This window comes from Rhamphochromis longiceps, linkage group LG7, assembly GCF_057381845.1.
Source record: "Rhamphochromis longiceps isolate RC_006_pf linkage group LG7, R_longiceps_female_GT1.1, whole genome shotgun sequence".
Classification (NCBI taxonomy): Eukaryota; Metazoa; Chordata; class Actinopteri; order Cichliformes; family Cichlidae; genus Rhamphochromis; species Rhamphochromis longiceps.
In genome coordinates, this window is record NC_140563.1 from 39,422,507 (window position 1) to 39,445,237 (window position 22,731).

The window sequence follows — 22,731 nt, forward strand, 5'->3', positions numbered from 1 at the left end:
AAGAAGGACTTTAGCAAAGTCATACTCACTGTTGATAAATTCTCTAAGGAGAATGGCAATGTTCACTACTGTAAAGGTTTTGGCTACATCAAAACCAGAAAAAGAGACTGGGAAGGTAATGGTTTTTAACTAAAGCCTTGTCAAAGTCTCAGCCTAAACCAAATCACCCCCCTTACTTTTTAAACAACAGTACCATCTACTGTTATCATAGTGAGAGCACACCTCATTTAACATGTGAAGAGTACAGTACTTACTGTTGTGTTTCATTCAGTAGCAGGTAGAACATTTTATTTCACGAGTCCTCTAATAGCTCAATGGAAATTTGTCCCACATCACCACTGACCATAGATTTAGTATCAGAAAAAAGGATAACTTTTCAGTGTTGAATGTTAAGACGTTATGATTTGAAAAAATAAAAATAATAATTATAATGAAAATAAGAGTAGCACAGTCTTAGACCTAGCCCAGTTTTTCAATACTACTAACAAAACACTGTGTTTGGTTATATTGGAAATGCCTTTGTGGCTGAACACTTTCCAAAATAACCAAACAAATGTTTGTAAGTATTTAACAGAAGGGATGTGAGGAAGGGGAGAATACTGTTTGGAGAGGTTTCACACACATTTTATTTAAAGTCCTTTATTACAGTCAGAAATCCAGTACCAAATTTTGTGCATATGTACTGAAAATAGAAAATATTCACATATTCCTTTGATCGGTGCATGTAGAAAAAGCTTTCGGCCCTGTGTCGGAAATGGTACTTAAACATGTAACTCTGAGACGGGGTTTTTGTCTCTTGCAAATGCCTTTTGTTTTTTTTAAATAACAAATCTTTTAAATACACCTCTTCCAACCTTCACACAGTTTGTTACAATTCAGTGCCTTTCTTGCTCTGGTTTTCATGGATCTATCTGGTTTTATAGTGCTCTTCTGGCAGGTTTCTTAGCTTCTCGGCAGCCTAGGGCAACAAACACAAAGTTATTATGCAGTTTGACATAGTTTTTATGCGATTTTATGGAGTTCTATGCATTTTCAAAGCAACAGCATGAATCAGTGGAATCCTGTACTCATGTTTTTTCTTCTTTTGATTTAAAGACATTAGCTTTTTATCTCCAAAATTAATATTTGTAAACATTTGTAAATCAAAAATTAAGGTGTCAGTCCCATATTAGCAGTCACAACTTTGACTTTTAATTGAATATCATTCAGTTTATGATGCTGAGCTTCTCCTTGCAGTAGTTACTCACTATAGGAAGCTTTGAGTAAAAAATAGTTACTATGACATTTGACTGTAGTCTGGATAAGCTCAATGGAGATGAGAAAAATCAAAAGTTCATGTTCTCTGCTCGGTATGAACGCATGTGCATAAATGTATCACCTGTTCAGGGGTGAGATCTCTTTGCTCCTGGGCAAGCATCTCATAACCCACCATAAACTTCTTAACTGTTGCTGAACGCAGCAGAGGTGGGTAGTAGTGAGCATGAAGCTGCCAATGGGAGTTATCTTCTTTTAAATATGGGCCAGTAGGCGCTCCTGGAAAAAAAGAAGACAGAAGAGAATCTTGAGTTGCATTGTGTGAAATGAATGGACCCCGCGCAGCCTCAGGTGGGAGCTCAGCTTTTCAGCTGCTTCTCCACTCCAGACTCAGCTCCCCTCTCGAGCCCCTGCATCACTGAAATAGGGAAAAACTGATTACAGAGTGGCAGCAGCTGCCCTGCCAACCACAGTGGCACTGACCCTCGAGCCCACTGCACCACCCCTCCACAGCAGCGGAGCCAGAGACCACACCCCTGCTACAGATTGAGACTACAGATTATTCAGAAAGATTAAGGTTGATAATGTTCAACTTTTTCCACAACCCTAGAGACCCGAGACTTTCTATATATGCATACTGATGCTTTCATATTGATAGGTCCACAGATCCTGAAGAACCTTGTGTAGGATCAATCTGAAGAATAAGAATAAAAGCTACAAATGGGAGCTGAGTTTTCAGTGACAATATAATGTTAAACTGTTGGTCTGTTGTGGTGAAATTGTTTATGCTCGTTTCTGTGAGAGCCAGTCTGGTCTAGCAGTGGCATGGAAAATCAAGAAGGCAAATCAAAGTACAAAAAGGATGCCTATGCTAAGCAGCCATGAAAAATATATCTGACATATCACATCAAGGGCTTGGTGGAAGAGTCATGAATGCCTGCTCCTTCATATTTTCATGTTAAGACACCATGTTTCAAGTCTAAGAACTGTAATTTTCAAAGGACAGTATGACACTGCATGTTAAAATACATTCACTGGCCTCTTTGTTATGTACAACTTGTTAGTAGGGGTTGGACCCCCTCCCTTCAGGACTGCGTCTGTGGCACTGATTCCACACGATCCTCAAGTATTTTGGTCCGTTATGTGAATGTCTGAGTCCAGGACGTACCAAAAGTACTGCATTGGTTTCAGATTTGGTGACTGTGGAGGCCATGTGAGTACACTGAACTCATTGTTGTTGTCATAAAAACCAGTAACGATGAGCTTTGTGACATGATGTGTTATTGAAAGCAGTCTATCAACACCAACAGCCTGAACAATTGATACAAGATGGGTGGATCTATGCTTTCATGTTGTTCATACCAAATTCCTAAGACCCTAATATACAAATGGTGCAGCAAAAATCGAGACTCATTTGACCAGTGACCATTTTTCCAATTTCCCACCATCTAATTTAATGAGCCTGTGCAAAATGTAGCATTAGTGTTCTGTTCTTAGCCGACCGGATGAGCAGCCAGTTTGGTCATTTCATTTGGCGTTTTTGTTTAGATATTTTCTCTATTTCATACCATTCTCTGTAACCTCTAGAGATGGTTGTGTGGAAAAATCCCAGGAGATCATGAGTTTCTGAAACAGACCACCAGTGGATCATGTGTACCGTATTATTTATTTCCTCAGTGTGCCTGTGAAACTACGAAACAAATAAATACACAAGCACACTCACAAATTGACAAGAGCACAATCAAGAACACTAAAAGGTAAAAATATGCACAGCCAGCTCACAACAAGCTTAACAATCAGTTAACTAACATGGTAAATTAAAGAATAACCCATGATGTAGTGTAACAGAAACAAAAACTTCCCTCCAACTTGGGCTTTTGTGAGGACATGCTTTCTGATTTAAAGAAAAAAGTGTGCAAATGTGCCTCCTGTTGCTGTTCAGCTGGCTTGAGATCTGGTGACTCACAAAAGCAATAGCCTGTAATTACCATAACTTTCATGATCATTCAATCATTTGCACTCATCATGTTTGTCTGCCATTTAATTCTGCCTTTTGCCTTTAATTTGCTACCATCCGCATATGTAAATTCATAAAACTTGCAGAAAATTCCAAAAACATTTGGGTTATTACATCGAGTCTCTAAATCCCCTAAGTGCCAAGACCAACAATACATACTCACTGATTTATGAGTGAAGCATTTAAATAATTTTTTGTATCTTACTGCAAGCTAATTAAGTGATCAGGGAAGAAAAAAATGCAGTGGCACATATCTTTGCAAAAGAAGTATGAAATATCCCTTGGGACATTGTATTCGCAAGGAAAGCTTCTCCTTTTGAGTGAGTTTCCTGACAACGGGGTCTGATCAGACACAGATACAGATGACAGGAGGGCGACATAAAGAAAACTAATGGATGGGGGAGAAAAAAAAGGAGGAACAAAGAAAAGCCTGAAGCAGTCAGATAAAGAATGAATAGAGACAGATGTTCCTATTAGAAGACAATTACCTAGTTTTAAATCGTCTTTGGGTGTGTTTGCTCTGCTGGCATGCGTTTCAGTATATTACTGGGTGCATTATTTCACAGTTAACAAAGTTACAGATATTCCTGGATATGGGGCCACAAATCAGAACAGTTAGCAGTGTAATTTTCAAAGACAAGCAATAACACTATATATCTGACAGATGTTTTACGACTACCATACATCACTGTTACCCTGCATACTGTGTCTGCCTCAATCTGTGTTCAAGTCCTTTACTCAGCCTGGTAATATTGTCTGTGATGCGCTGCACATCTCTCTGCAAGCCTCCTGAAGGAACAGAAAGGTAGTTTAATATAATGTATTATTTCCCAGGTGAATCAAACAGAATCCACCCAGTCCTCCATCTTTCTGTGTCACCACTCTGACACTAATAAGCCCAGCACTAAATAATAAGAGCTGGCTTCTGCCAAATTAACTAAAATAAAGAAACAGCTATAAACTGATATACTGTAAGCTATGTGCTGTATATATAGAGTGAGAGGTCAGTGTGTTTAAAGTAAACAAAGTTTAAAGTAAAGTTGTTGCCTACGGGACTAGAAAGCTTGGGGTCAGTGATTTAACTATATGTTTAAAATCATATAATGCTTAAAATAATCCACCAAAGAACTGCACAAACATAAAAAATTGAGGGTAAGGGGGGGGGGGGGGGGGGGAAAGTCCAGGTTTAAATTCAATTGAAATGTCATTGATCTGAAATGAGCTGTCTATTTTAAATATGTGTAAACTGAAGCAATTTTGCATAGAACAAAAGTTAAAAGTATGCTGATGTGAATGCCATGTGGAAAAAAGTACAATGCACCATGTTGATAAAGCATTCATAACTCTCTGAAATCTTTCAAGAGATACAAAACATAGCAGGAAACAGGCAGGCATTTAATCCCCTAATTGTCTGCAAGTACAGAATATGTAAATAAAAACCTGGCTATAGGTTTTTGGCTAAGTGCACACTACAAAACCGAACAAAATATGTATTAGCTTAATATTCTAATATTTAAAGGCCTAATTTTGAAATACTGTGTCTTAATTGTTAAACTGAGACAACTCTCCAATGTATCAAAGTCATTCTGTTTGCTAAAAAATAAAGGTGCAGCTACTGAGTCCCTGCTTACAACCTTCAACACATTGCTTTAACTTGACCTGAGTCTTTTAGACTCTAAGAAATGAAACAGACTAGAAGATTAAAGTCAAAACTTAACACAAGATCTGTGGGATCTTTCACCATAGGCAACTTTAGAGTGCTTCAAAGATTTGATATCAAATAAAATAAAAAGAAGAAAGTGATTCGATGACTGTGTCCTCTGGTGCCCTCTGTCCTTTTCACCACACTGCAGTTTGGGTGGGAGTGTTTCATCTCGCCTTTTAAAACTATCTTTCATGTGGGCTGCCTTGTTCCTAGTGATCTCCTTTAGAAAAAAATGATAACATGACAACTCAGGTGGTAGGTCTTAAAAATACAGGATTTCATTTTCTGAAACTGATCTGTCAAGAGATATTTATGGACCAAAAACTGGCTCTCTGGAACATAACAGATTTCTGAATTCTTTCTTGACTAATCAAAATAATACATTTTAACCTTGTGTTTATTATTTCCAGTCAGATTGCTATCAAACCCTTCCCTGGTCTGAGGATGCTAATGGAAGAAGACACAAGTCACAACAAAAATTTTAAAAATGGGGAATTACAACAGACCAAATAGCAGTAGAGTTGACCTTTAAGCTAAATGATAAATGTAGCATACTGATATGCTCACAAGGACAATGCTAACTTTATAATTTCATGTATTGAGAAAGGAAAACTGATGTCTGACAGGTACTGTGTCTCAGTATTAATTTAATGTGTTACTTGGTTACTTACTAAATGCAAAGACCAGATGAGACTGATGGGAATACAGTAGTTTTGGTCATCATTAATAAAATATTGATTTTGCCTTCTTACATACAGTCAGTGAGCAGTGAGATTTCCTTTCAGTAAAACAACTCACAGGGCACAGGTGCTGCAAGGATTGAACCAACAACCTTTAGCTTATACAAGGATCACTCTGTCCACTCAGCCATGATAGCGCTACAGTCCTTTCTGCCATTCATCACCTCATCGCATCACTGCACTCTGCTAACCTCTGCCCCAGCTTGAACACAATGCAAGGACATTTCTGTGGCTTGACTCACAGTATGTAATGTATTTCCTTTACTTTCTAAAGCACAGGTTACTATCAGCCAGTACATTCACGAAGCACCTCTGTAAAAAGCAGAGAACTTTCTGGATAAAGTTTGAAATCTTGCTTTTGTGTACAAGTTGCTTCTTCACCTCAGAAAACTTATTTTGGGCTGATATTTGATATCCAATATAAATTGCAAAAGTGATATTTTTCTACAGTTCCCACAAGTTTATTTGCTTTTTCACTTTGCTGTTCTTTCATTTCCCTTATGAGTTATAAATTACGGGGAGGTACAAGAAAAATGGGCGCAGCATTGAAATACATGACGGCAAATAAACATTTGTTAAACTGAAAATACAAAAGAGCAGCAAAACATTTAGAAGAGCCACCTGCAGCATTTTATAAATATGTAAATTTATTTCATCACAAAGGCAAAACGTGTCTTCAGTTCCATGCCAAACCACTGTCATATATTCAATTCGCAATGACTTGTAACTCAACAACAAATTCAGCTTTCCTCAGAGGATATGACTTGATCGGTTCAACCTGAAATGTAAATTCAAATACCTTTTCTGACTTCACGCATTTTTTTTCTTTCTTTTTTTTTTTTTTAGCAAAAAATGCTATAAAGACATTACATGGATGAAAAAATAAATAAATAAGTAATGGGCCTCCTACACCTAAAGGGGCTTTTATGATATCTCATTCTAAGTCTATTGATTTGACTGCTTCCACTCTTTTGGGAAGGAATTACACAATATTTTAGAGTATGTTTATGGGAATCTTTGCCCATTCATCCAGGAAAACAACTGATGAGGTCAGTCACTGCAAGCGAGATCCTACCGTCCAACAACAATCTCTGTTCCAATTTATCCCAAAGGTGTTCTGTGTGGTTAAGGTCAGGGCTCTTTGTAAGCCAGCAAAGTTCTTTCTCACCAAAGACATTCAACCATGTTTCATCCAAATTTGGAAGCACAGAATTGTCTAAAATTGTAAACTAAAGTTTAGAGATTTACCTTCACTGGAATTTAGGAGCACAGCCCAACCCAGAACATAAAAAAAAACAAAAAACCCAAACAAAATAGCATCCCTCCTCTGCCAAACGTTATAGCTGACACAAGGGTTGCTTAGTCAAGGATTGTCGTGATTATTTTTGATCAATATTGAGATCATGATTATTTGTCATGACTATTCATTGATTTTACTGACAGAATTTGTTCATTGCATCTGTAAACAGAACACTATTTTCACATCTTCAGTGGATCTTTTTGATTTGGATGGATTGTTAATGCTGGACAATTTATATTAGCAGCAGCTGCTTTGCTTTTCTTGGCCTTCAAGCATTAGTTATACTGTAGTTTTGTCATTTGTGTTTCCAGGCAGTTGTGTAACTTTGCAGTGAACTCTTTGCATATGATTCGCTCTTGGTTAACATCACTTTTGCTCAATCCAAAGCACTTATAAATAATGGATGTTGATCCACTTCAAGGGAAAGTTCTTAAACTTCTGCTGTGGCAGACATTTGAACTTTGTTGTACATCTTTTTCTTTTTAATGTATTGTTACTTTTCTAGACTGGTGCAGGAAACTTCAAGCTGCATGGCACAGAAAAAAACTGGCTGGTATACTCAGGGAAATATTCAGGCAGTGAATATTTAGAGGACACTTTATTTGCTTTTGCTTCATGTTCTGTTGGTGGAGTGGGCAATTTAAACATCACTCGATCATCGTCATTTAATTGTAAGAAGCCAAAATCATGATTAAGATTAAAACTGCAGCCCTAGATGCACAATTAATCCAAAGAGAACACTTCGACCCATATCCAATTATGGTATGACAGTGTGAACAGCACAAATCCGACATTTTCAAGTCCGATCTGGGTCACTTTCATATGTGGTACTGAATCCGATACATATCTGTTTTAGAAAGTGTCTGCTGTTTGAACGGTCATGTCGCATTAAATCCGTCTTTTACGTCACTGACACAAAACAGACACCAATTATCAGCGCCGGAGAAGCGCCCGAGAAGACATCGTTAACGCTTCCTGGCCATCCGGTGTAGAGGAACATTTTTATTTGTACTGTATAATCTGCAGATTCTGACAGAAATCTGCATCCTTTGAAGCATGGCTCCTCTCTAAAACAGCAATAAGGATCATTATTACTCCATATGTAAATAACAAAATAACTTTATAACTTAAGGCAAAATTGGGAAACGTAAAGTCTGAAACAGTCAAATAATACTGTTTGGTCTGGGTCTAAACAGAGCGCGTTGTGTGTGATGTCTTCTTTTGCGCATGCGGGCCGCTTTGAGGGTTCACACTAGAGCGCGTTTGCTGTCACAATTTATTTGTAGTGTGAATGAGCAGACAAAAAAAATGGATTTGATCAAAAAATCGGAATTAAGCATTAAGACCTGCAGTGTGAACGTAGCCTAAGATCTCCTGTTTTACATAAGAGACAAAAAGGTTGTATCTTTTGTAGAAGTTTTAAAAATGTAAATATTTCAATGTGTCTGAGTGCACACTAAAGTGGTAACACAGTAAGTGGCTGATGTCAAAGCTGAGACTTTATCAACCAATTTATTACGGCAGAGATGATGCAATTGCAGCAAGAGCTATCTAAACATCAGAAAACGTGTGTTGCACCTTAACGAACATATATCTTTCCAGTGACATTGGACGAGCTGATCAATATTCATATGTTCATTTTGTGTTGTGTATGATGAAGTGCCTTTGCAAAATTATGTTGGGGAGAAAAGACCGATCAAGGAGATAGGTGGAAGACTGGGGATGAGAAGTCCTCTGCATGTTAATTATGCCGATCTGCCATTATTAAAAAGCATGTCACAGGGTGAACGTTGACTTAATGGAGAAAGGGTGGCACAAATAATTAAATATAACAAGAGGTGGAGAAAAGCAATTGAAAGCTCAAAGAAAAACCAGAGGATGTAAGGAAAAAGGCAAGAAGTGGCATCTTTAATCTTGTGTTGCAGAAAATATAATGCATATGAGGTCAAAGTGGGGTGGATTTTCAGTATTAAAAATCTGCGGGGCTGTCAAAAACATAAGGTGTGACAGAATTTTAATCACCCTCCTTCCATATGACTTCTCATTGGTGCCAATTTGGTGTGGTATGAGAAATCATTTAAATACTGACTATGAAAACACTTGAAAACACACATTTTTATAGATTATTCTATAATAACTGCACTAGCTGATCACTCAGATTCAGTCAAATCATGCAAAATTGATTAGATGGAACTTTACAGTATAAACTGATAATGACCCAAAGCACAGTGCAAAAGCGAACAAAGAGGTTCTCAAGGAAAAGGAATTGGACATCCTTCAACGGCCAAGTCACTCACCTGATCTCAACCAATAGAGCATGCACTTCAGTTGCTAAAGACAAAACCAAAGAACTAGAGATGGACAAAGCAAAAGCCAAGTGATTGCAGTAAAGGCCTAGCAAAGCATCTCAAAGGAGAAAATGCATCATTTGGGGTTCTAGATGTCAGGCAGTAACTGAATGCAAAGTAGTGAAAACCTCCTAATATTTAAAATTGTTAGTTTGTTCAGTTAATTTTGAAAATGAGGCATTGTATAAAAATGGCTATAATTGCTGAACAGTTAAGGCAATACGTTTAGTAAACCTCTTGATTTAAAACTGAGAGTCTGCACTTCAATCACACCTTGATTGACTGATTTAAAATCCACTGTGACAGTTCACAGAAGAAAAGATATACAATCTGTGTCATTTTATATTATTATATGGATATATTACAATATTTTGTAGTAGTCTACATGTGATACATCCATCTATTTATTTAAACTAAAAGTATCTTGAAAGTTTTCTGCCACCTGTCTCTCATATTTCTTTCACTCTCTTAAAATATCATAAAAATATGACTGTTTCTTTTTAATTCCCCCCCCGACCATGCCACTTTTTGTCTTACCATGCCAGCCCATGGAGTATGGAAAAGAGACTTCGAACAGATTGTCATATTTGGTCAGTAGTCGCTTCATAATGGCAGCCAGACCTGACAAACAGTAACACAGACATAGATATAATGACTAAAGGCAAATAGTGTGGGAAATAGGGAGCATGAACACATTTACATATACTTATATACCTGTGCGCATAGTTAAAAATTAACTACATGAGGAAGGGAAGCTGAAGCAAGGGTGTAAGAGTGAAAAAAAAAACTTTAAATGTGAAATGAGAAACAAATGCAAGCAAAAAAGCTTTGAACTGAAAAATTTAAAAATAAAAAAATCAGTATTTTGGAGGGAAACTGGAATATAAAAGAAAAAAGTCCAGAATTATTAGTATACAAACAATTACACACACACACACACACACACACACACACACACACACACACACACACACACACACGACAGATAAATAAAAAAATATTCAAAGTAATCTGTCACAATTAATCAGTAGTTTCACTTCTAATATCTAAAATATGATCTCTTCTTTAATTTTATCTTTATCTATCTTTATCTTTGAGAGCTAAAATATTTGTAACACACAGTTCAAAAACATTCTGTCATTGGCTTACAGTGGGGCAAAAAAGTATTTAGTCAGCCACCGATTGTGCAAGTTCCCCCACTTAAAATGATGACAGAGGTCAGTAATTTGCACCAGAGGTACACTTCAACTGTGAGAGACAGAATGTGAAAAAAAAATCCATGAATCCACATGGTAGGATTTGTAAAGAATTTATTTGTAAATCAGGGTGGAAAATAAGTATTTGGTCAATAACAAAAATACAACTCAATACTTTGTAACATAACCTTTGTTGGCAATAACAGAGGTCAAACGTTTACTATAGGTCTTTACCAGGTTTGCACACACAGTAGCTGGTATTTTGGCCCATTCCTCCATGCAGATCTTCTCGAGAGCAGTGATGTTTTGGGGCTGTCGCCGAGCAACACGGACTTTCAACTCCCGCCACAGATTTTCTATGGGGTTGAGGTCTGGAGACTGGCTAGGCCACTCCAGGACTTTCAAATGCTTCTTACGGAGCCACTCCTTTGTTGCCCGGGCGGTGTGTTTTGGATCATTGTCATGTTGGGAGACCCAGCCTCGTTTCATCTTCAAAGTTCTCACTGATGGAAGGAGGTTTTGGCTCAAAATCTCACGATACATGGCCCCATTCATTCTGTCCTTAACACGGATCAGTCGTCCTGTCCCCTTGGCAGAAAAACAGCCCCATAGCATGATGTTTCCACCCCCATGCTTCACAGTAGGTATGGTGTTCTTGGGATGCAACTCAGTATTCTTCTTCCTCCAAACACGACGAGTTGAGTTTATACCAAAAAGTTCTACTTTGGTTTCATCTGACCACATGACATTCTCCCAATCCTCTGCTGTATCATCCATGTGCTCTCTGGCAAACTTCAGACGGGCCTGGACATGCACTGGCTTCAGCAGCGGAACACGTCTGGCACTGCGGGATTTGATTCCCTGCCGTTGTAGTGTGTTACTGATGGTGACCTTTGTTACTTTGGCCCCAGCTCTCTGCAGGTCATTCACCAGGTCCCCCCGTGTGGTTCTGGGATCTTTGCTCACCGTTCTCATGATCATTTTGACCCCACGGGATGAGATCTTGCATGGAGCCCCAGATCGAGGGAGATTATCAGTGGTCTTGTATGTCTTCCATTTTCTGATGATTGCTCCCACAGTTGATTTTTTCACACCAAGCTGCTTGCCTATTGTAGATTCACTCTTCCCAGTCTGGTGCAGGTCTACAATACTTTTCCTGGTGTACTTCGAAACCTCTTTGGTCATGGCCATGGCAGAGTTTGGAGTCTGACTGTTTGAGGCTGTGGACAGGTGTCTTTTATACAGATGATGAGTTCAAACAGGTGCCATTCATACAGGTAACGAGTGGGGGACAGAAAAGCTTCTTACAGAAGACGTTACAGGTCTGTGAGAGCCAGAGATTTTCCTTGTTTGAGGTGACCAAATACTTATTTTCCACCCTAATTTATGAATAAATTCTTTACAAATCCTACCATGTGAATTCATGGATTTTTTTTTCACATTCTGTCTCTCACAGTTGAAGTGTACCTCTGGTGCAAATTAATGACCTCTGTCATCATTTTAGGTGGGGGAACTTGCACAATCGGTGGCTGACTAAATACTTTTTTGCCCCACTGTATATGTTGGAGAAAAGGTGATGTATTTGCAATTTTAATCAAGTATATAATGTCTATAATGTCTTTAACCTTAAATGCATGTAAACCACTAAACCATACTTTAACAGTGATTAATTATTTGGAATAGTGTTAACACGAAAACCGAAAGATAAAGTTAATCATTATTTTACAAAAAGAAATTGCAAAAACAAAACAATAACAAAAAATTAAGTAATCAGTTACAACAATTTCACATAGTGGAGGATTTGACAAATGTATTAAAAGGTAATACTCTTCTGTAGTTACATAGTACTTAAACAGCTTAGAAAACACTTTTTGAACTTAAAGTGTGTAAAAGGGTCTAAAATTATATACTTTTTCTACTTTGAAGATGATACATATCAGAAATCAAAGCTGCAGGTTCTTCACTCAATCACAGTTTCACCTCAGAGAACTCTAAATTGCCGTATCACTCTCTCAGTCACTAACTCTGTAAGTATCCTTACACACAGACAGTCTTAAAACACACACTTACCCTCTCTTTCCTCTGTTGTCAAGTCACTGATTCGGAGGACATGTCGTCTTGGTAACAACAATGTCTGATAGGGCCAAGTTGCCCAATATGGAACCACTGCCAGCCAATCAGAACTCTCCACCACAACACGTTCCTAAGAGGATACACATTAACATGTTTTAAAGTGTGCAAAGAAAATGGTAAATGGTAAATATCAATAATATAAAGCCTAAATTGCTGATACAAAGCTAAAGTGGCTTCCCAGATACTTCATGAGGTCATCACATTACCATTTTTACAAACCAAAATTACTTCTGCTGTGCAAAAGTCTTTAGCCTCCAAGGTTTTATTTAAATCTCAGTTCTAATAAGCCAGACTTTTTTTTATATTTTTAAAGTTGCCTTAGCAATAGTTTCTTCAGCCTTTCTGAATAACTTCCAAAGCTTTTCTTTGTACATTGGCTGATTTACATTCATTTTCACTCCAGTCCTTGTACCCGACCATTTTCATAGGAATGTGTGTTTATTTATTGAGACACCTAACACTAACCTATGAATCATTCAAGCATAAAAAAGACACCTGACTCAAGGGATGACTCAACAGTGTCCCGTGTACACCTAACAGAGAACAAAGCAAAGAAGCAACATTTAATTGTATCTTTAGGTATTTTTGGTCACGTGCTTTCCTTGAATTTATGAAAAAGCCAAAGATAACACTTTGACAGGCATAACATAGTATTTTCATATCAACAAGGTGATTCCCAAAGAGCTGTTATCAAAAAGCTTGGGATATCTCACCAGGATGTTAAGTGTGTCCTTAAGAATTTTGAGGAAATCAAACAAATAGACGACAAAAAAAGGAACAGGGCTACAAAATTGACCTACAACAGATAAACAGTATCTGAAAGTCATTTCCTTAAGAAATAGGAAAACGTGCAGCAAAGACCTGACACAGGACCTGAGAGGTGCATCTGACCCATCTACTGATACCTCATCGAAATGGTCTCATTGGAAGATTGGTTGTCAAGAAGCTATTTGTAAGCAAGAAAAACAAGGAGACAAAAATTGAGGTTTGCCAAATTACACAAGAACTGACAAGAAAGATCAGTGGCAACAGGTCTTATGGAGTGATAAATCCAAATTTGAAATTTGAGAAAGGTAAACAGTAAAAGTCTGCAGCTGACTGTAAAATACAATAGAGGCTCTGTCATGGTTTGGGGCTGCATTTCAGGCAATAGTCCTTCAAGAAGCTATGAAGACAGTTCATGCTATGTTGGATAATAAAAGGAGATCATACCAAATGTTGATTTTTCAAGCCCATTAAATTGTACAAACTTAGTTTTTGCCTTGTATTGTGCATCTCCATTTGTTTCATGTTTTGCGCCGCACCCATTTCCCATTTTCCTAACAAAAAAAAACTTTCCACATTATTGTATACTGTAATTATACCTTTTATGGTATGTGTCATACAGATACTGTATACCTGTATAGGGTTTTGCTGTCTTATATTATGCAAACAGAAAAAAAAGAGAAAAGAAAATTTCCATGATACATAAAGATATACCCGATGCTACACAGGAACATTCACACTTATGTTTGCTAAACTAAAATTACCCTACACATGTTGAAAGTAGTAATTTGATCCCTTTAGCTTATTACACTAGAAAAAGGAGCCATAAAGTTAAAAAAAAGAAAAGAGCATGTTGTAACAAAGTGGGTTCAAAATGGTAATATAATGAGTCAGTCAGGTTTGGCTGTTCGCAGCAAGTAGCCTAATTATCATAAATTGTTTATATGCAAAATGTGTCTGAAGCCAAGAATTAACAAGCTGATGAATGGGCACAAACAAGCCCTGACCTTGCTATTACAATCCATCAAAAATAGATAAGTGTGTGCACATGCTTGTGTGTGTGTTAAATCACTAGCATGAATCTGATGCAACTTGGCTAGTAATCCCAACAGAATACATGCAATCGTTTTTCCTCTTTGCATTTTACTTCCAGGTTCTGTTTGTTTGCATGTATTTCCTAACAGAACTCACTGCTTATTGTTATCAAAGCACAGACCTGATAAATTAACACCTCAAAGGGTTCTTTAACCAAAGATATGAAGCTAAGATGCCTGTCTGTTGCTTAGTACTGCCAGATGAAGAGTGAATTTATAAAAGCTGGAAATCTGAAATCTGATCTGTGAGTGTATTGAGACTGAAAAGAACTGTGGCAGAAAGCCAAAATCATCAGCTATACAACTGCACTTCTTGGTTTCCATCATCCATAGCACCTAATTGACACACTGCACACAGGCTTGTATGATGTGTGATTTCGCTTGCCTAAAAAGAACAAGTTGAATTCAAGTCAACGAGCAGAAACAATCCAAGGATCACTGATAGAAGAAAGGATTTACCAGAGCCTAACTGCAAAAGTAAAGTTTGTGTTAAATTGATAATGCTGAATGGAGCACTCAGTGAATCACATCTCTCAAAATGGTACTAAAATGATTTTATAGTGTGCTGTGTATAATCATAAGGTTTGTAAGAGACAAGAATAAAATAATACACAGATCAACAACTCAACACAATGCATTGTCAAAGGAAATAAATACACATACCTTCTCTATACTGGCTTCTTGTAATTTTGAGATTGTTTTTAAATTTTACTTATCACTTTTAAAGCATGTTTTGATCTGGCTCCAGGCTACATAGCAGATGTGTTACCCCGATATCAGCCATCTTACAGCCTTAGATCCTCAAGTGCTGCCCTCCTGGTGTTTCCAAAGTCAAGGCTTAGAATACCCTTTTGAATAACCCACCTGAGTATATAAGTCTTGGAAAATCTGTGACTTGTCTCAAATTAATTCCAAAAAACACATTTTCATAAACTTGCTTTTATGTGATGTTTGCGCTCTCTTTCTTGTTCTTTATTTTGTTGTTATTTGTGTATCTTTTTTGACTGTCTTGTGTATTTTGTATGCAGTGTTTTTCTGTCTCTTAACCTCAGTTTAATTTTACAGTTTTATTTCTGGCCATAACCTCTGGCTTTCTTTTCAAATTTCTACTTGTACTTGCCTCTGAAAGCACTGTGCAAATTCTGTTTTTGAAAGGTGCTTTAATTATTCAGTGTACACCTAGTTTGCCTGATTTTTGATTTCCTTCACTCTTTTTATTTGCAACCATTTGCACATCAGAAATCATAACTTATCAGAGTCTAGCAACATACCTACAATCCAACCTGAGCAAAGGGAGTTAGACTAACAGAAAACAATTAACAATAGTTCAAAGGTTTAAATACTGAACATGTTTCTACCAGCATGTTGTTCACCCTTGTTGCACCTTCTGTGCGGTGATTGCCGAATTTTGGACCCTGGATTTCCTCCAGGTATTCAAGACATCCCCCACACCAACAGAAAATAATGTATTGTGACTCATTCTGTCATTTCCCATCACTGTGTTTCTAACCCCAGAACTAGAGTTGTTGTACAATACTACTATAAACCTAATTATCAGTAATCACACTTCTAGCCAGATAAGAGTCGGAGCTATAATTCTTCCACAGGTTTGAACAAGCTTGCCCAGAAAGGCATTAGTGCATAATTAATGGATCTACAGGGAATAATGTGCTGTTAAATAACTGTGGGGGGAAAACACAAAGTAATCTAACAGAATCACAAAATGTTCAGTTCTCCTAATCAAGTGAATTTGCTGTATAGAATTCTACTTAGTGCCTGGAGTAATACCACAGAGACCATGGCTTCTGTTTCACCACATACGCTTTATTTATTTATCTTTTAAAAGGGATGATGTAGCGCAACACTGTAAAGAAAACTGTATAATATTTTAATGCAAATTATTTAATCAAATCACCATGACTCACATTTTATGCTTTTAACCATAAAATTTTTTTTAACCTAAAAGCACTTACGCTACATATATCTACATAGTTTCTTCTATTTTTGTTCTATTAACACTCAGTTTTTTTTATTCTTTATCCTCAAGCCTACTCAAGTTCTTTTGTCTTCAGTACTTTCAACAGAATTACAGAGAAACACAATGAAGATGGAAAACTGAGAGCCAGAATGGTGAGGAAAGATTGAAGAGGAGGTGCTATTAAATGACAGAGAGGAAGCGAAGGGTGGCGTAAAACAGACACTTCACGGACAGCAAATCCCAAGGAGTTTTATTCAATTAGCTTAGAAAGTTTTTGTTTCAAAGTCAAGAGTGTCACCTGGGAGCCGAAGACCAATTCAGAGTCCTCTAAACACGGCAGTGTGCCAATTTAAGGTCCTAACCACGAGGTCAGAGAGACAGGAGCAAGGAGCCAGCGAGAGGGAGAGAAGGAGAGAGACGTTAGAAGATGACAAGGCTTTTTTGCACACACACACTTCTACTTTCACACTGATTTTATAAAGGTCAGTCCCCATGAGTACCTGTCTAGGAGATTCAAGTGTCTACTCTGCTCTTCTCAAAGCCTTAATGCTATCCTCTCTATCTCCCTCACACACAGACACACACTCCCAGTAGAACAGGTCAGCTCATTCCCTGAATGAATCAGAGGCTGTCTGGTTTTTTCTTTTTTCCTCTCACCTGCATGTCTTTCTCTCTTTGTGACTTTGCATCTCTGTTTGTGCCTTCACTCCTCTCTCTCTATCTCCACTCGACTCCTGCAAGCTTCTTTTGTTCTTTCTGTCTCTCGTTCCATCTACTTGCTTCTCTGCCTTCGTCTTACTTTACTCCTTGCAGTTAATCTGAAACGCTCTTCACCCATTCTTAAACTTGAAATACTTTTTTGGCATAAAAAAAAAAACAACTACAAAAAAACCAAAAACGCTTTCAATTCAAGAGTAGGCTACAAGTAGAAAAATATCACTGTCTAGTTGTATGTGATTTTCAGCTGCATTTTTAATATCTAATCAAAATAATAATGACCACAATTTACGGTAAATGAGCAGGAAAATGAACAGTTTACAAACCAAAAGTGAAACTTTAGCAACTAACAGAAAAGAAGTTAAGGGTCTTTTTATATTTAAAAGGCTTATTTGAGTCTATGCGTGCATGTGCACGTGTGTATGTGTGTGTTCATAAATGTTAACTGATGAATCATCCTAACTAAAAAGTAAAATAAAAAAGTTCAACATTATGGATAAAAAATGATTTCCTTTCTTGCAAATATTTATATAAAATGATTGGTATCAGTCTTTCAAGGCCTTTACATTAAGTATGCAGGTGGTGCTCATCAGTCTGACTTTGCCCAAACATTGCTTTTTAAAAGGAAGAGCTACTCTGGCTACTCTCTGGTAAAAAAAAAAACAAAAAAAACAAAAACTAACTACCATGATCATCACTATTTAATAATGTTGTATATTTATTGTTGTGCGCTTCCCCTCTTTAATATATAGAAAAAAGTGAAGTCAAGGCAATTAACTGTCATGGTGTGTAGGTTATACATAGTGTGAGAAATGTGATGAAGAGGGCCCAAGATCCTTACACAGGATGCAGGCAGGAATTAACCAAAGAAAGACATTTATTTAGAAAGTCCTGATTTTCTGTCTTCTTTCTCAGAATTATGAAAAAAGTCAGAATTCTGACTTTATTGTCTGTAGGTTTTAATATCAGGTTTAATGTAGACATGAAAATGTAGTCATTCTTGTCATCTTGGTAGAAAATATAGTTTGTGATATTAGTAATGTGATATCATTACTTTAATTGGGAATAGTTGCCCCAGTAAATTTACATCAAACTACAAGAACATCTTACAGGTGGAAGTCTAAAACTGAAGGCACAGCTAGGTAATATCATTACAACAAGATCAACTGGTAGCATACTGTATTTTCCGCACTATAAGGCGCACTTAAAATCCCTTAATTTTGTCAAAAATCAACAGTGCGCCTTATAATCCGGTGTGCCTTATGTATGAATTCTGGTTGTGCTTACTGACCTCGAACCGATTTTATGTGGTACACGGCGCTCAAAAATCTGTCAAGAAATGTTTTAGTATGACTTTGGTAAGCTACGAAGCTGCACCGCTTAATGGATTGTCAGAGCATTACGGCTACCGTAGTCAGGAGCCTCGTGGAGTAATCTGGGTCCAAAACTCCGTCAACTTCAGGTCCCAAAGTCAAACGAACACTGCGGCATCACTCAGAATTAAACACTGTCTAAATTCTTTCATCTTTAATAAAATGATCAGCGTTGCTGCTTTACCAGGTGTAACAACTAAATTTAACATCCAGGCATCCATGAAAACAGAATTTATTAAATTTAACGGAATTAAGTTAGCAGGAAGTTAGCTCACTAGTTTCTACCTAAACATTATATAGCATGTTCTGACTGAGAGATTTCTGAAAAAATTAAAACGTACAGCTCAGCTATCACTTCCAACATAAATGTAGAAAGGAAAGTAAACAGCAGTGACGTTTGTAGGGTTACTGAAGTTCGGCTAGCTGGTATATAATGATGTGCTACGTGATTGCTAGCGACACAGCTATGTTAGCATAACATAAACAGTGAAGCTGGAGGACGAACGCTAACTTTTTTCCACTCGATAAAAGTTCCCAATGCTGTAAACAGACCAAACTTCAGTCAGGAGAATTGAGATAATTAATCCACAATACAAGGTTAGTCATTAATATACTGCAACAACACAGGAATGGAGGAGCTGCGAGAGAATTCAACATTGATTAATCAATGGTACGGAAGTGGAGGAAGCAAGAAGAATGAGTTGAGTAAAATTTAATCTGATTTTTTTTTTTCGTTTAATGCACCTTATAATCCGGTGTGCCTTATGGTCCAAAAAATACGGTATTTGGGTAGCTTATGGGTGGATAAACAAAAGTGAAGCAGGTTTACAAAAAAAGGGTTTTAGCTGTGAATATAACCTGAGGTTAAGTATATTAAAGTGGCATAAGTAAGCCAGTTCTCCATGGTTTCAGATAGAGATGTAAAAATTCACTCCCAATTCGTTCTGGGTTTCTGCTAAGTGTATGCTCACTAATAAGACATTTGCCAACCTGCTAAATGTACTCAGTGCTGTCTTCAGTGGTTACTGCTGCTGATGCTGTACACATGACTGAAAGATCACTCAAATACACCCACACTGAGTTTTCCTGTTCTTCTGGCAGGTTGAAGATTGATGCTGCAGCATTATGTTAATGAGCATCTCTGCTGTCCAATCACACGCTTCACTGACCAAGAGACAGGCAGATGATGTGGATGGGAAATCAAAAGAGAATGGTGAGGTATAAGTAAGAGAGAGGAAAAGAGCAGCATGGCAGAAAAGTGTAGTAAAGTAGACAGATAAAGAGAGCAGTCATGGTGAGAAAAACACTACGGCAGAGGAATTTCCATCAACATTATATCAAAAAAATAACTGAAGTAATATATTAAGAAAATCATTTGATTAAACAGGCCTTCGGAATCATGTATTATGGTTTGAGTTGCATATTTGACCTGGGAGACCACATCTCTTGTACGTCTCCTTGTGGAGCACACATTAGACATCAATTTCTGGATAATACACTGGATACACTTTCCATAATTCATGACTTTAGAAATTTTGAATCTGATAATAACCTGACCTCACAGGAAGAGTAAAATACAAGCTTTGGGAACACTTTATAATAGCTACTGTTATTAAATAGGAACTTGACAGGTAATTAAACTTCTCTTAAAAGATAATTACAAAATTACACAATGGAATGAGTTCGGTTTATGCACCAAAACTACAGTGTAGGATTTAACAAACCATGCTTAAAATCTACTCATCCACAACCTTAAAACTGGACAATGGAGAATTTTGCTTAAAGGGTGCATACTGTATTAAAATGGGGTCCTGCCATGGCACAGATACCACAGTACACCTTCATCCATCTCTGTGTCCAACAGTTTTAGACACACGGCAAAAGAAAGTCTTGCTGTTATAATTCCATATACAATAAATAATATAATTATTTTAAATTACCCAAATGTAATTATTGAATAAACAACTGATGGCGTAACTAATCATTCAGAAACATTATTAATTATCATTAATTAATTATTATATATTTTGTTTGTTTATTTTGTGAATTAAAATGTATTAAATTACAGATTACAAATTACTATTTCAAAAATGTTCACGTGTTTTAAAGGTTACCAAAACAATGTGTTTATGTGTGAGCCGTACCTTTTTCTCAGCCTCCCGTTTGGCATATTGCAGCAGCATTGGCTCTCCGTGTTTCTGATAGTATGCTCTCTGACAGCGGTCTGACAGGGCCGGCTCATTAGGAAGAAAGTTGCTGGCCCACACCTATATGAAAGCAGAACGCTGATTATGATCATGATGATGATGATGGAGATGACAGATGGAAAAACATAGAATCTAGAATAACTTAATATATATGTGTGTGTGTGTGTGTGTGTGTGTGTGTGTGTGTGTGTGTGTGTGTGTGTGCGCGCATGCGGTTACACTACAGTGTGTTTAGATAATCAAAGGGTTATTAAGTGAATCTACCCACTTTTTCCCCACTGCCCTGATTCCAAATGACCACATTACATTTGCTATTTAATAGGGTGATTTATCAATATCACTCAATCAATAAATGTTTTACAGATGCAGAATTCAAGCTTTCAAAACACTTTCTTTTCTTTCAGGCTTCTCATATTGATAAATGGGTTTTCCCCTGCAGCCACAGGCTTTCATTTATTTCAATACAAAGTAAAAATCAGTTCCCATACACTAAAACTTAATTAAGACAGGTACTTTATCAATGTGAAAAGCACTGACTGGCCCTGAGAATGTATTTTCTTGATGTGCTCCCCAGTCAGAACCTTTTGTGAACCCGGTTTGGTTCACAAAAATAGATTTGGACTATTGTGACACCCTTCTCTCTGCCTCCAATAAAGTTCTTGTCTATTCTTAATGAAATCTGGCCGACACCTGGGTCTTCATCTGAGGCACTCAGTGGGTCTAGAAAGTTTCTGTTGGAAAAGAATTACTTGCAAGTCATAAGATCCTATTGCACATGGGCTCAAAATTATCTACTGAAGTTGAAACAGTTGTTACACATTAGAAATCTGCTGTTCTGCTACTGTCTAAGCTCATCACACGCAACTAATCAAATGGACCAAGGCTGTGTTTCAAATATGGTGCCAAATGCTTATAATTATAATCTATTGACATTTGTTGGGCTTTTTGCTTAATTTGTCGACAACTACCAATCAAGAATTGGAGCTCTAAGGTTTAAGATGTATGTGAATAAACTCTCTAGTGAGTAAGGAAGTAAATAAGAAAGTGAATTATAAGGAAACACATAGTGAAAATACTCCAGGAAAATAATTTAAAGTTAGCAAAAATGACAAATCTCTGTCATTGCGACACCTGCATTTTTTTTTTTGTCTACTCTACTGTGCTTGGGATCACTGCCCTGTTACATTACCCAGTTTTGGGCAAGCCTTAGCTCTCAGACAGCCTCACATTTGACTCATGAATATTTTGGAATACAGAAGAGTTTGTGGTCAACTCAATGACTGAAAAATCTAAAGTTTTGTGGTTTGTACAAATGCAACTTTGCAAATCTAAGATGTGCTGTCATGTTATTTTAAGAACAAGCATGGCTTGTTTGTCTTCCAAACAAGCCATGCTTGCTTGGTACTTTTCTATTTGTGCCCTTGGGAATTTTAATATTTAACATGCTAACTGAAGCCTGTAGATGAGTTTGAAATGTAGCTTTTAATTTTTCACTGGGCACTGCACAGTCTGACATCTGACATCCATTCCTGGGAAAATTGAGGCATTGTTTTAATGTTCCAGACCAGCCAAACCCAATACTGGTTCTCCCAGAGGTGTCTTCCTATTCAAAGGGAGTTTTCCTTTCCAATGTTTCCAAGTGCTTGCTCATAGAGGATCATTTGATTGTTGGGGTTTCTTTCTATTTTTGTGGGGTGTTTACCTTGCAATACAAAGCACAATGAGCTGACTGTTATTGTGATTTGGTGCTACATAAATAATACCGAATATAATAATTTAATTTTCTAGACATGATCACACTTGCTGATGATCAATTAATCAAGAGTATTTGATTATCTGTACTTGGAGGCTGATAACTCTGTTAATTCCTATGGAAGCAGTAAGGGTGTACTTGCAGTAAGGTT

The 22,731-nt window shown here is 37.2% G+C and overlaps 1 protein-coding gene across 1 annotated transcript in view; it reads right to left on the reverse strand.

The window, feature by feature from the left end:
• Positions 1 to 608: 608 nt before the first annotated feature.
• galt (galactose-1-phosphate uridylyltransferase) overlaps positions 609 to 22,731 on the reverse strand; it is a 36,358-nt gene continuing 14,235 nt past the window's right edge. Inside the window, exons 7-11 of the mRNA XM_085413605.1 lie at positions 20,765 to 20,887; positions 12,631 to 12,763; positions 9,902 to 9,985; positions 1,379 to 1,533; positions 609 to 958 (exon numbers count right to left, since the gene is read on the reverse strand). Coding sequence (XP_085269731.1) covers positions 908 to 958; positions 1,379 to 1,533; positions 9,902 to 9,985; positions 12,631 to 12,763; positions 20,765 to 20,887 — 546 coding nt within the window. The 3' untranslated portion in view covers positions 609 to 907. The remainder of the gene's footprint in view (positions 959 to 1,378; positions 1,534 to 9,901; positions 9,986 to 12,630; positions 12,764 to 20,764; positions 20,888 to 22,731) is intronic.